The 14,798-nt window shown below is 36.2% G+C and overlaps 1 protein-coding gene across 4 annotated transcripts in view; it reads right to left on the minus strand.

The window, feature by feature from the left end:
* Nucleotides 1–1,993: 1,993 nt before the first annotated feature.
* Nucleotides 1,994–14,798, minus strand: part of SLTM (SAFB like transcription modulator) — a 43,531-nt gene continuing 30,726 nt past the window's right edge. For 3 of the 4 annotated variants that reach the window (XM_043919276.1, XM_043919275.1, XM_043919278.1), the window contains 11 exons: nt 14,513–14,616; nt 14,248–14,414; nt 13,719–13,804; nt 13,339–13,502; nt 10,517–10,697; nt 9,673–9,797; nt 8,656–8,826; nt 7,587–7,901; nt 7,335–7,479; nt 5,120–5,280; nt 1,994–3,064 (listed from right to left, as the gene is read on the minus strand). In XM_043919276.1, the coding sequence (XP_043775211.1) occupies nt 2,956–3,064; nt 5,120–5,280; nt 7,335–7,479; nt 7,587–7,901; nt 8,656–8,826; nt 9,673–9,797; nt 10,517–10,697; nt 13,339–13,502; nt 13,719–13,804; nt 14,248–14,414; nt 14,513–14,616 (1,728 nt within the window). In that variant the 3' untranslated portion in view covers nt 1,994–2,955. The other variant, XM_043919277.1, reaches the window with a different exon arrangement.

The following is a 14,798-nucleotide window of genomic DNA, read 5'->3' on the forward strand; positions in this document are numbered from 1 at the left end:
GAAAAACATTTGCCATTTGGTGGTGTAGACATAAAAGTAATTGATATAGAATACATAGGTGAAAATTAACTGTTTGGAAGCTTACCCTGGTTAGAAGCACCAAGTATAACAAAGAGAAAGGAAAGATAGAACCTTATTTTGCAGGAAGCACTTAAGGACTTCAGAAAAGTTTTTTTCAGGTAAAAATAAGCTGATGCAGTTTGACTGATCTGTTTACATGATGCAGTTTGACTGATGAAGTTTACATGATGTAGAAAAGAGAATTTTATGTATGGCAGCCTTATTGACTTTGAAGATAGTGGCTAAACATTTGTGAGGATTAGCTAGTTTGTGGGTGGGAGCGGTGACTGAAATGTTAAATTAGAGACACTGAGAGGAAAGCTAATTAAGCACTGTTAGAGGTGTTGGAAAAGATTCATCTTTAGGTAACAAGCTGGATTAGATGAGGTTTGAAAGAATGCAACAGTAATTTGACATTTTTATAGTAAGGATTTAGTAAGTGTTTAATTGTTGGAACCGGCTTAAATATGGAGGAACTGGGTTAACTGACAAGGGATTCAATACAGGCAGAAGGGTTTCTAAATTTTTCTATGCAACTCTGAAGTTTTTACATTTCTTTTACAATTATTTTGGACAATTATTTGAAACTATAATTATTTGAAGTTTCTGACTTCAGTGTCTTGTCCAAGCTTATTAAGACTGGCTCTTTCTTCTTTTTTAAAAACCATCTCTTTCCTGAACCACTGTAAGCTGTCTGTTACTCTTCAGTCACTGAAACCTTCTAACTTATGCTGAAACAGTTTTGGATTGTTTGATAAGTATATGGAGAGTAATAAAATTTTTTCTTTTCTCTTGGTTTTGAGGAACTCATCTTCCTTTATAAACTCTTTAAAATTGGATTTCACTACTGATCCTTAGCCAGCCAGAATCTCTAGTAACTGATGCCCCGAACCCTGACGGTTACTTCCAAACCCAATGCCAAAACTTCAGAAGGCAATTCTGTTAGGTTTTTTGAACTTAAAAATGCTATACTATGGCAACTCTGAGGGAAAAATAACTACCTACCAGTTTGTGGACAGCTGTGCCATTCAGTGTTAGGTGCAGAAAAGATTATAACAAATCAAAGATCTAATATTTTAAGAGATTACTTCTCAGATCCCCATCTGAAAATGGATAGGACAATAATTGTTACTTATAGCTAGTAGGATTCTTTTTGAGTATTAGGCAAGCAATGCATTTAAAATGCTTAGTACATTGCCCACCAAATAAAGTGCTTAGCAATGTTAGCAACTGGGTAATCCATTATGGTAAGCATAGCTCCACTCTAGCAATGGGGAAAAAGATCAAAAGTGACCTAAAGACCCAAAGTTTACAAAGAGGCAAAGCAGAAAAGTAAGTTAGTTCACTGCAATACATAATTGAGGCTTCTATTGTACCATTCTACAACGTGCACAGGGAATCAGGAAATGAAGTAGACCTCTACACACAGACAGACAGGGAAGAAAAGGGTATGAAATCCAGAACAATAGAAAAAGTGCCAGTTCCCCAGAGAGTCAAAGACAAAGGTGCCCTGGCTGCCTTCAGTAAAGAACGTCTATAGAGACTCCTTCTCAGATCAAAAGGCGGCCTCAGGGCAAGGCCCTGGCACCCATCTTTTACTCTGCATATGCGTACATGCTGCCGAGTTTTCCAAGAATCTAGACCATCTGAACTACTGATTCACATGAAGGAATATGGGAGGCTTTAAGAGGTGGTATTCAAATTTTTCCTTGAAGGACTTCCCTGGAAAAGATGCTTTAAAAAAAAAAAAAAAAAGTCATAAGGTCAGTGCTTAAGTTTCCAACACTTCAGCAGAAGTGAAAAGTCAGACTTATATCCTAGGAAGAAGACCAAAACACTTGTCGTTAAAGCTCTAAACTTAGTCAATTACTTGGAGTAAGGAAAGGGGCTGGAGGACCAACACCTAAAATGCTGGAAACAAAGACACATACACTTCCAGGTGTGGATTTTTATTTTCACAAAGAGACAACAATGCCTTCCCACATACAAGTATTTACAAAACCCAACTGATTCACCAATCTAGAACCTGGGTTTTTGTTTTTTGTTTTTCCACTTCTCAACATAGTTGGGAATATGGAAACATTAATACCAACACAATTCCCAGAGATGGAATTTATCCATCAAACAGTGCAGATTACCTAAAAGTGCACTTACCTGCACAACTCAGTCTAAGAACCTCAGTGATACAAACCTCATGGCCAAGGTTTCATTAATCTATTTGGTTTCATACCATGCAAACCTGAACAAGTGTGCTGCTACACTAAACTGAAAATCGGTTTTCATTTTACAATTAAAAAGGTTCTCAACGCTTTAGCAACTATACAGAATATGAAGGTTTATTTCAAAAAAGAGTACATTTCTTAAAACCAGGATACACAGATGCACTTAATGTAACAGTACCTTCTGCAAAAATAGGTTACATAATACTCAGAAATGCAAGGAACAATCTTATTTTCTAAAAATTAAACAGCAGACTTCTTAAGCTTAAACAGCCTTCAAAATGGAGGCCGAAAATTCTTGGTGATAAGAAGTAACTCTAGAGCCTGACACCACAGAACTAATGCTGCAAATTAAACCACTACCACACACCTGCAAACTACTCTTTATATTCACACAGCGTTAAACAAAATGGTTTTGATTCCTATCCTTTCCAATGTGTCTTGGTGCTGCAAGAAAAAAAGTTGAATGATACACAAAACTATTAAAAGTTACAATGGAACTATTTAAACATCTTCTCCAAAATTGAGAAAAACAATCATGTTAAATTTTAAAAAAAGAGAAAAAGGAAAAGTCTGACAACTCTCAAGCAAGTCAGAGGTCCTCTTCATAAGTAGTCAAGTAAAGTTTACAGGAGATTTCAATAAATTATCTTGAAACCATGGCAGCAAGTAATTTTCAGAATCGTCGTGGAGGTCCACCCTTAAATGGCTTAAATCCGGAGCCACTTCCTCTTGGCATGGAATTGCCACTGATTTGTACAATTCTATTAATTGGGGATGCATTACTGAAAAAAGGTTTAAAAGAAAAAAATGTCAGAGAACAAAAGAGAAAATAACTATAGCTAATACCTAAAAAGTGATTATCATTTAACAGACACTATTCTTTGTACTTTACCCATATTAAATAATTTACTTCTTTCAACAGTTCTGTGAGGTATGTACCATTACTAACCCCGCTTTCCTGATGAAGAGTGATACAGCATTTAAGTTACCTGCCTAAGGTCACAATGATTATCTGATAATAAACAGTGGTGTAAAGATATCAACTCTGGCAGTCTTGTGTTAAACCCCTGCCTCTTAGTAAGCCATGCAATGGTCTGCATATGAATGGACTTCTCAAAGTGTGGTCCCCAGATCTGCATCAGCATCAACTAGGAACTTGAACCTCTGAACTACAGGACATCATTTAAGAAATACTTTTGGAATTTCTTTTATATGAATAATGCAACATAGTAGGTATGAATAAACAATATAGGAATAAAAACCCACCCCAAAACCCTGTAACAAATTCGGAAGATAAAAATCCATGGTGAAATGGTTTAAGGATAAAACCTGATTAAAGAAAGGCTTGGATGCCAGGCTAAGTTATCTAAAGAAGCTGTTTGTAGTTCTGGAACAAGTAAATGGTGTAAGAAAATAGTCTCAACAGTTAAATTTAGAAATAATGTGAAAAAATGGAGGAGAGAAAAATATTGGGAAGATCGACAGGAGCTAAAATAAAAAAGAAGACAAAGCTACCACAAATATTTTTTTAAACTGAACCATACTTAGAAATTTATGCTAGGCAAGGAGTAAAATAAAGATGAGGCCCATATTTTTTCCAGTCTGGCACTGGAAAATTAAAAGAAGTTGGAGACAACAGAAACATAAAGATCTGAAACAGGAGGGGAATGAGTTTGCTTGTGACCTTGAATTTTGATTCATCCAAGCATCTACATGGTGATCACAGTATAAAACAATAAAGAATAGTATCTAAAATCCAACCATGTGAAGGAGCCAATAAAAAAAACAGAAGAATGTTTCAAAAAAGGAAAATCAAAAAGGGTTTAATCACCAAAGAGCCCAAGAACTAAAAAAAAAAATAAAGGAATCTGTATTTATCAAGAAAAAATGTATGGGTGACCTTTGAAAACCAAGGGGAGGGGAAGGAGAGGGCGGGACACACCTGACACATATACACTACCATGTGTAGAGAGAGAGTTAGCGGGAACCTGCTCTGAGGCACCGGGAGCTCAGCTAGGTGCTCTGTGAAGACCTAGATGGATGGGACAGCGGTAGGGGGTGGGAGGGAAGTTCAAGAGGGAGAGGATATATGGATACATATACCTGATTCACTTCCTTGAACAGCAGAAACTAACACAATATTGTAAAGCAATTATCCTCCACTTTAAAAAAAAAAAAAGAATGAGTGATGAGGCTGGGCAGGCACAAGTATAACACTCACTTAAATTTGATGGTGGAAGCAACCAATAGAATAGTAGTAACCTGGGTCAGTGAGCTAAGCCAATGTCTCTTCTAAGACAGATGAATGGGAAAGAATGAAGTGTATAGAAGAGAGAGGCCAAATACTTGCCAGCTGAAGGGTCACAATGGATATTGGTGTGAAGAGAAAATAAAGCTCATCTCTTAGCATCTGAACAGGCTTTGGGATAAATGTCCAAAAATTTTGATAGAGCTATTTGAGAAAGGAGGAAGCAGAACATACTTTCAGTTTCTTCTTCCTTTCTAAAAAAATTTTTGTAATGATAGTGAACAAGAAGATTGTTCCAATATGAAATTAATATTCCTGTCTACTGGATTCTGACATGTATACATACCTATATCAAGATTATGCCAAAATACCAATTAATTAACTTATAATGAGGAATATTAACAACAGGGCATGAGCACAAACCCTGCATATAATCTCCTGGAGACTTTGAGTTAATATGAAGAAATATCTGGGCAGACCTAGGGTTGTTACTCATTGTAATTCAATCTCTCAGAAACCATAATGACTTTTAAAGGATAAAGGTTTGGTTGTATGCTGGCAGAAAAACTTGAACTGATTAACTACTTACCTCGTATGTTGCGTTATCATGCCTGCTCCTGTCCGGCCATCACCCATTCGCCTTGTATCATGATAGCCAGGCCCTTGAGAAGGTGGACCATGCCATTCTTTCCTTGGTCCACTTGTGTCCCGTCCATGGCGTTCAACTACATGTCGTTCTTCAGGATAGTGCTAAAGAATAACATATTAAAAGAAAAGTCAGGACAACCTCAGCCTCAGGCCAATTTACTTATGCTGGTGTACTTCTCATGTCAGAAAGAAATTAAGATGTCTGAGAAGATGAAAGAACAAATAATATGACAAAAGGTTTCCATCTACTTTGAACTGGGAAGCTACTCAGGCTACAAGGGTAGAAAAGGTAGAAAAGTAGAAAATGATTCAGCATTGTTATTTCTATACCTTCTAACACCCATGTACTTTTTGACCCTTGAGTATTTCTGGATCTATATATAATGCCTAGATCTCTGTATATGTTAAGAAGGCATACTGAGAGATCAAAACCTTAAGACAATCAGACTGGGGTATATGATCCACATGCAAATACCACATAGAAATAGGAGCTGTCATCTTATTATTCACAGTACTAGTTACTGTTATGACTCTTACAAGGCCTTACATCCATGACTATTAAAAAAAAGAATACTGAACATAAAGAAACAAAAACAGAGAACTAAGGATCTGAGGGAGGGGGAAAAAAGAGTCATGAAAGCCTACAGAAATCTGAAGGTGCTCTACAGATACATACTGCTGTCAGAACAGCTTACAGACCAACACCATGAAAACTAAATTTCCAAGGGAGGAATAAGATCTTTTCCTTAAAGATACCTTTTGCAAAAAGGGTAACTGAATGCAGAGAGGCTAGTCTATGAGACTGTGTTAAACTTTACTCTAAATAAGGCAGAATATCTGGATTATATAATAAATTTTTTAAAGTTCTATTCAGGGTATAGCTCAATGAATTGATCTACTGAATATTTCTACTTACTAGAAACACTGAAACTTATAAATCCCAGCAGGCCCAAATCTGTTTCAAATGTGTTTTGTATGAAGTGAAAAACAAAAAGCGGTATTAACTAGAATGCCTAGAGATTAAAAAGTTTTCAGGTAAAAAGCTGTTACAAAACCACAGAGTACCAGAGGATAATAGAAGTTGAAGGATGGATACATACATATACATACACTTCAGAATTCTTTTCTGTATATAATTTGAGAATACTCTATCTTCACTACTGTCAACCTATATTATGCCAGTTATTTCATCAACAGAATGCTTTCAAATCAGGTAAAAGGTTTTTGCTCATTTGAATTGCAAACAGATGTCCTCTGTTCATTAACTTACAAAATATTCAAGTCAATAAGTGTCACAAGAGTAAAAAGCAATTAAAAACAACAAAATATTCCACTTACCTACCTCTAAAAATAAAAGAACAAAAAAGAAACAAGTGTTTTATTTCAGTTCTACACTTTATTTAATTAAGTAGGAGGAAAGATAAGAGGATTATTTAAAGGAAGAAAAAAAAAGGAAAAAGATGACAGAAACACAAGTACAGGTCAAAGATTTTCCATCCAGTTTGAAAATCTCAATTTCTTAAAAAAGAAATAAAGCCAAAGTCATCATTAAGAAGGTTCATCTACCAAATATAACAATTCTCAAATTTCAGCAGCAATTTTAATAAAAATTTCAGGGATTAAGTCAAATTATTATGTTGTACACTTTAAACTTACACAGTTCTGTTTGTCAATTATATTTCAATAAAACTAGAATTAAAAAAAAACTTCAGGGCTAGTATCCTGCTTCTCTGGACTACTATGTTCAACTGTCTTGAAAATACAAAAGGGACTTCCTTGACCGTCCAGTGATTGAGAAGCCGCCATCCAATGCAGAGTACTCAAGTTCTATCCCTGGTGAGGGAACTAAGATTCCACATGCCACACGGAAACTAAGCTCATGCACTGCAACTTCTCAGCGCGCCTACTCTGGAGCCTGCACACAACTAGAGAAGCCCACGCACTGCAGGCCACAACTAAGACCTGATGCAGGGGAACAAGTAAGAAATATTTTTTTAAAAAATACAAGGAGCATTAAGACCTTTCGTGAGAAATGAGTCTGCCAATCATGCCAATCTAACTAGGCCACGCCCAAATGATACTATAAATACAATGTCTCAATGAGTCCTCTAAATTTATTTCTGGAGAGTTGACAATAAACTGTCATAAGCACTTACCTGTGCTCCACTTCCTCGGTCAGTGATTACTCCTCTGTCTCCCTCCCTATTTCCATAGCCGGAAGCATTACTTCGAGTCCCAGGAGGAGCCCCTCTTACACTGTGCCCTGATACTTCTCTCCCAGATCGTTCTGGCCTTTCAACTCTGTTAAACAAAATTCGAGAACATATACAATCAAACTCTAACCTTTTTTGAAAAACCCAAGTGCTTTATTACCACATTAGCTGGGCATTAGAAACTACACAAATAACCTTGTTTCCCGTTTGTCGGTGGACATGCCTCCTTCAGCCTTCCAGGAGGTTGGTCTAGATGGATTGGGCCCTCCTTCTCGAGGATGTCTAGGGTGGGTGGTATCAGGTCTGTCATGAATGATCACTGTTCTCCTCTCATCTCGTTCTCCTCGTACTTCTCGCCTGTCTGTTTCTCGAAGTTCATTTCTTGGTGGTGGAGGCTCATTTCTTCTGGAATCACTGAAATTTTTGGGATACCTTTCAAAACCTAGATCTTCTCTTCGTGCAGAAGGACGTGGTTTTTTCCCTTCACTTTGACCAACAAAACGTTCTCTCCTGTTATCCGAAACAAAGAACACAGGTCTTGAGAAGTAAGTACTTGGTCTGATTCTTCTTAACTTTATTTGCATAATCTACAATAAGAACACCTTCTTTAAAAAATCACTTAAGGCAAAGTGAACAAAATAGCCACAATTATTGATTATAATGGGACTTCCTAGGTAGCTTGGTGGTAAACAATCTCCCTGTCAATGCAAGAGAAATGGGTTCAATCCCTGGGTTGGAAAGATCCCTTGGTGGAGAAAAGGGCAACCCACCACTATTCTTGCCTGGAAAGCCCCATGGGCAGAGGAGCCTGGCAGGCTACAGTTCACAGGGTTGCAAAGAGTCAGACATGCCTGAGCACGATGATGACTGAGCATAATAACCTATGTTCTTTTAAACTGAGCTAAATGTCTGGCAGGAAGGGTGGTTTTTTGGCATATAAGGGAAATTACATCAAACACTCAAGTCACTACCAACCAAAGGATATTTTACTGTTCTTCACAAGTGAGGCAAATCCAAAGGTAACAATACTTTCACTTAGTTTTAAAGGTTAAGAAGATAAAGCCTACCTACTTAAGCATGTTATGGTGGCCTATAAAACTAATTTTTAATACAGAATCACATTCTCATTAACAAATAGAAAAACCAAACATGATTTGTTCTGAATACTCACTTATGACCTGTACTTCAGATTTTAATAGAGAACCAAACTATCACTAACAAGTCTCATACACCAAATACAGTAATTTTCAACATATTCATTTACCTGTCAAAAGATGAAGACTGAATTGATGAACTCTCAGGAAACCTGCCCCTCTCTCGGTGGTCAAAGTCATTAAATCTATTCTGTTGCCGAGAGTAGTCAGATCCATGGCTGAATCGTGCATCTGTATCTAGAGACAACTTTTTATTCTCGCTCCAGTAAGGATCATCCCGCCTTGAAGAAAAACATTTGCTCGTTTATATAAATTAGTTTTACAGCAACAAAATAACACTTATTGGAGTCATACATACCACATGCTAGGAACTGTGGATACAGAGGGCTAATAAACTCAAGACAAACATTCTTTTGTAAGAACAAGCTAGCAAAAAATTAGCAAATTACAGAAAGTTATATAGTGTTAGAGGAATTTCACAGAAAAGAAAATAATTGAAAAACTGTTTTCAAATTACTAAATGAAAAAAGCAGATAAGACAAATACTTGATACCATTCTAAAATAAAATTCTAACCAGGAGCATACAACACTTTTGGTTATACTTAACTTTGGAAAGGATAGAGAGGTTAGTCCCAAGCACAATTCATTCGCTCTGCTCTACTTATTTCTCAACACAATGAACTAAATCTCACAGAATTTATATTAAGAAAATTAAATTACTATATTTTGAAGGCTATTAAGAACCATGAATGCAAACAAATAACAGAATCTATATTTTAGTGTTCCCAAGTTTGTGACTTTGATTTCTGTACTGTTTGTACTACCCTGTAAGAATTTTCAAAATGGGTCTGAGTTTGAGAGCCATTATTAAAGTCTACCATGTATTCAATATTTCAAGTCACAGTGGAAAACATTTGGCAAAGGAAGGAAAATGGAGGGTGGGGGGGATGGGGAGATTTTTCATCTACCTGAAAATCCACTGATGTTCAATTCACTACTGCAATCATTCCCATCCCTCTTGATCATGACCTTTTATTCCAGCGACAGGTGCCTGTACTAATTCTATAGTCTTAGCATGAAAGGAATAAGACAACAAGTTTAACTGTTAAAGAAAGCAAGCAACTACCTATGATCTACATCACGTGGGCGTTTCAAAGAATTCCTTTTTTCTTGTTCATAACGAAGCTGCTGCTGTTGCCTTCTCAGTTCCTCTCGTTCTCGAGCAATACGTTCAGCTTCCTTACGACGTTCCTTCAGACAACACAGAAGGAAGAGCCAACCAATGCAAAATGAAAACATAAGGTAAGTATATATGCAACCTTGCTTTAATCCTATCATTAAGAAAACATCATAAGCAAGCACCAGGCAAAAGACAAACCTGGGACAAAAAATCTGACTTCAGTAATTACATCTAAGCTATGACTACTGTTCTGTAACATTAAAAATAACAGAGACGGGGTGGTGAAAGCTGGCAAGTAATTTGGAAGGTCAGATTTAGTTTAATAATTTGAAACAAAAGCACCTAAAAGTAATTAGAGATAAAGTTATTAATAGGACTAAGTGCCCTAAAACCCTGGATGCAATTCTGCAAAGAGAGGCATTATTTCCTTCCAGCCTTGGGGAATCATTCCCACTATAATAAGTAAGGAAATAGTTATTATTTTCTAAGAATGGGATAGTGACAGAGCCTGGATTACAACTACTCTGGACTCATAGTCCTATGCTCAGACTATTAGGCTGCCATGATATCGCAGAGTTCAAGTTATTACCAATTGGCTACAACAAAGTCATGACTAAATGTAGTTTTAATTAGCACCTAATTCACTGTTATCTCAGGGACACTTAATAAATGCTCATTAGTTGAACTTATTCTATAAAAGCTTTACAGCATGTAAAGCAAATTTTAGGGCAAAAATCACAGGGTTTGAAAAAGGTCAGTTATTTAAGATGAAAAGATTTTCTGACTGCACCTGTTCAATACGAATGCGTTCCCTTTCCAAGCGTTCGCGTTCCATTCTCTCTCTCTCTAGTTTTTGCCTTTCAATTTCTAGGCGCTCTCTCTCTCTCTGTAAGCGTTCCCGTTCTTCCCGTTCACGAATTATTCTAATGCGTTCTCGCTCTCGACGCTCTCTTTCTGCAATCTCTCTTCGTCTAACAAAAATCAGTATTTAGAAATACTTAAATTATGCTAGCACTGTGTGAAAGAGAATAGCTTTTGAATTTGTATTTTTCCTTGAGGTTGGCAATTTTATACTTCGACTCATTCTAAATAGTTTTAATGTAATTGGAAAGAGAACTCAAAATAAAACTTTAAACAGATTTCAATACTGTCACTTATTTAAGACTGTCACCTGAACAATTTTACAGAGTAGTTGCCTCTTAGATGATTCCTGTTTAAATAAAAATCCCACTATAATAGCCCATTAATTAGTCAACATCTTTAAAAGGATATTCTACATATATGAATTTACTAAACTACAAACTTCTGTTTTTGATAGAAAAATTTCCAGTATCTAGGATATATTCTATCTCCTTAAATGAAGTAAGCCTTAGTTTTGTTGAACTGGGATCATAGCCACCAACATGAATTACAGCAAATGCTATACTAAATGGCTGCCCTCAAGGCCTCTTTTGGAGTGTTCACAACCCATAATAGATGGCTCCAGATAACACATTTCTTTGAGTTCAAATATGTGCTCAACTAAATTATTATATTAAGACTTTTAACAGTGGGTTACTTTTCTGTTTGTTTTTAATCATTTCCTCACTTTAAGGCACCCAGTGTATTCTGTCAATCAGCATGTCTTCTCCTAGTAACCGGAGTGGTTCTCAATGGTTCAGTACTGCCCCCGTGGAGGGGCATATCTAATTATCACAATGACCAAGGGGGCTGTTATGAGCAATTAGTTAAGGGGACCAAGGATTCTACATATCACTTGATGCATGGCATAGTCAAGAACACACAGCACAAAGAACCATCCAACACTCCAAATATCTTTCAAATGCCATAATGTAATTCATGTCATCCAAACAAAATCACTTCTAGAAAAAAAAAATCTGGCCCTAGCATTTAACTCATTTTTAATAAATGCTAGTTTCATTTCCTTTGGCCTTTTATGTACACTAAAGTTTCCAGGAATGCAGCTCCATATAAATAAGAGGAAAAATTACACCTTCTTGAGAACTTCACCAAGAGTTGTTCACCATTTCAGAAGTCATTTCATAACATCAACACTACTCCTGGTATTTGACTCACCAATATGACAAACCGGTATCAATCTGTGTTTGTAGCTGTCACATTCTCACTGAGTCTTAAGAGAGGTGCAAACATCTGACTACTTCATTAGATCTTGTAGAGCGTCATGCCTAAACATTCATATCTGGAATATATGCTTCATTATAAATTACTTTTATGTTTTCTTCATATTAGAGTTAAAGCTTTATATTGTTCTTTTTTGTACATTTGTATAGTAAGTATGTTACATATCAACTTCATTTCAGATTAGTAAAGAAGGTGCTACAATTTTTTGTTGTTTTATTACTATGAAATGAGTGCTGGTCTGATAGGTTTGAGAAGTACTGCCTAATAACTCCCAATTTCACTCTTCTCTCAGTTGTGGTCATCTGAACAGGAAGGCAAGCATACTGAGACTTCATCAAAAAAAAAAAAAAAGGTTCTGAGTATGCAAAAACTGGAGAAGACAATGGCAACCCACTCTAGTACTCTTGCCTGGGAAATCCCATGGACGGCTACAGTCCATGGGGTCACGAAGAGTTGGACATGACTGAGCGACTTCACTTTCATTTTTCACTTTCATGCACTGGAGAAGGAAATGGCAACCCACTCCAGTATTCTTGCCTGGAGAATCCCAGGGATGGGAGCCTGATGGGCTGCCGTCTATGGGATCGCACAGAGTTGGACACAACTGACGTGACTTAGCAGCAGCAGCAGCATGCAAGAATTATTTCCTTTTAGTAAACTGTGCGGCAATCATAGTATTATTTAAGTTGCTAAAAGTATCGCTGGTAGTTCCTAGCACCCTTCTGAATGAATAGATGAAACTCTGTAAGTGACCATTCAACAATACAGAATATTTGGAAATTTATATTATGAAACACTTTTACAAGAAAACTTTCAGTGGCATCCAAAAATTGACAGCAAACTGGCACTCGTGATGAACTATTGAGATATGGCCACTAAAAGTAGAAATGTTTTGTTCTCATTTTGTTTTAAAGAGGATGCCTGCTTTAGGACAGAGTTTGAACACAGTAAGGTTCACAGGTTAAATCTTCCTTTACTTGGGCTCTAATTCAAAGTACAATAAATTTTTCCTAAAATGTCAATGTATTATTTGGCCACTACAGCTTACACTAAGACTATCTTATATCAAAATCAAAATTTGCCTTCAAAGTCATGTTTTTTTATAGCGGCAGCTTTGGAGTAGAGGAAAGAGCATTGGACTTGGAGTCAGAAGACCTGGGTCTGAGTCCCGACTCTGCCACCCATTAGCCATGTGGCATTGGAAGAGTCATTCAGCCTCTCTGGGCCTCCATTTTTTTCATTTACATAATGGATGTAACTAACCTTATAGAACTGTTGAGATAGAGATAATAGATGCAAAGGTATTTTGTAAATTGTAAAACACTATGCAAACTAAAGAAATCATTAGGTTTTACTTCTTAAAAGTGACAAATATCTTTCTATAATATAATTTTCAGAAATCTGGTTTATAACTAATGTTAAAGATATACCTATAGTTAAAAACAGGTATAAAACAGACTCTTTTCCTACCTTCGAAGTTCCATTGCTCGCCGCAATCTTTCAAAACGAACTAAATGTTCTCTCAACCTTTGTTCCTTCATCTTTTCAAAAGGCAAGATGTCTTTCCTCCTGTAGTCTTTGTCCCTTTTTTTGTCTAAGCTAGCCCTCTCCTTTTCCATGCTTCTTCCATGAATCTATAGGAAAAAAAAAAATTGTTAACAGGACTAGAAGTTAAAATAATTCTTTTTTTTTCAAGTTGAGCTGGTAATTTAAAAAGCTTAAATGAATAATGACATTCCCCTTTTCTTAGATTTTCTATCATGGACACATGCAAAATGGTTAGAGATAACTGAATTATCTTCCTTTGGAAACAGGCAAAATAGTATACAACATCCCTCTCAGGGACTTACTTTCTCGTATCTTCCTCTTCTTGATGGCCTACAATGATCACCTTTAGTTTGGTCTAGTATTACCATATGTCCTGGACTCTTTGAACCTAAAATAAAAAAATTAGATAAGCAAATATCTAAAAATATTCCCATCAAAAAGAAAATATAATGTAAGCATGCTGAATTCTTAAGACAACCAAATATTTACAAACCAAAACATGATATAAAAAACTTATTCTATGAGAAATGTAAAGAGTTATTAAAACTTGATCCACTAATGTAAATACTTTCAAAGATACCAAAAGATCAATTATATAGCTATTATTCAATGACCATTTTCAGTCAGCCCAGATTTAACAGTAAATGGGCTTAGGTGGAAGAAGACAGCTGTTTCCCCAGTCCTATTAGATCTCATTTTCTACCACAGTGACATCTAACAACAAAGTTTACATATTTATCTAGATTGTATTCTCAAGTTTCCCCTTTCACTGTAAAAATTAAGCTGTAGGATGCATTAAAAAGGGACTGAGAAGAAAGATACATAGCATACTTATTCGTTTCTTTTCTTCACTTTTTTTAATCGATTCTGAAGTCTGGCCACTTGATCCATTATCATTCTTCTCATCTTTACCTTCTAGTTTCTTAGTATCCTTGCCTTCTTTTTTTTCAGTTTTCTCAGACAACCTTTTCTCTTCTTTTTTGACTGAGGCTTGTGTCCTGACCATACCACCCCACACAAGAAAACAACAAAATGAGAACTACTTCATCAGTGTACCAAAAAAGTCAATAGGCTAATTGACAAAATAAATCCTTACTTGCTACTTCTATCACTCATATTTTTTTTGTCTCCAGAACTTCTTGAACTACTCTTTTCATCAATTTCTTTCTTTAATTCTTTCTTAGAAGGATCACCTTTAACCTGAAAAGTTTAAACAGGAAGAAAAAAAATATAAATTTTATTTTATTTTTTTTCTGGAATGCATGGGCTCTCTAGTTGATATTGGCAGGCTCAGTAGTTGCAGCTTAGCTGCCCTGAGGCATGTGGGATTCTAGTTCCCAACCAGGGATCGAACCCACATCCAATGCACTGGAAGGTAGATT

This window comes from Cervus elaphus, chromosome 12 (genome assembly GCF_910594005.1).
Source record: "Cervus elaphus chromosome 12, mCerEla1.1, whole genome shotgun sequence".
In the NCBI taxonomy this organism is placed as follows: Eukaryota; Metazoa; Chordata; class Mammalia; order Artiodactyla; family Cervidae; genus Cervus; species Cervus elaphus.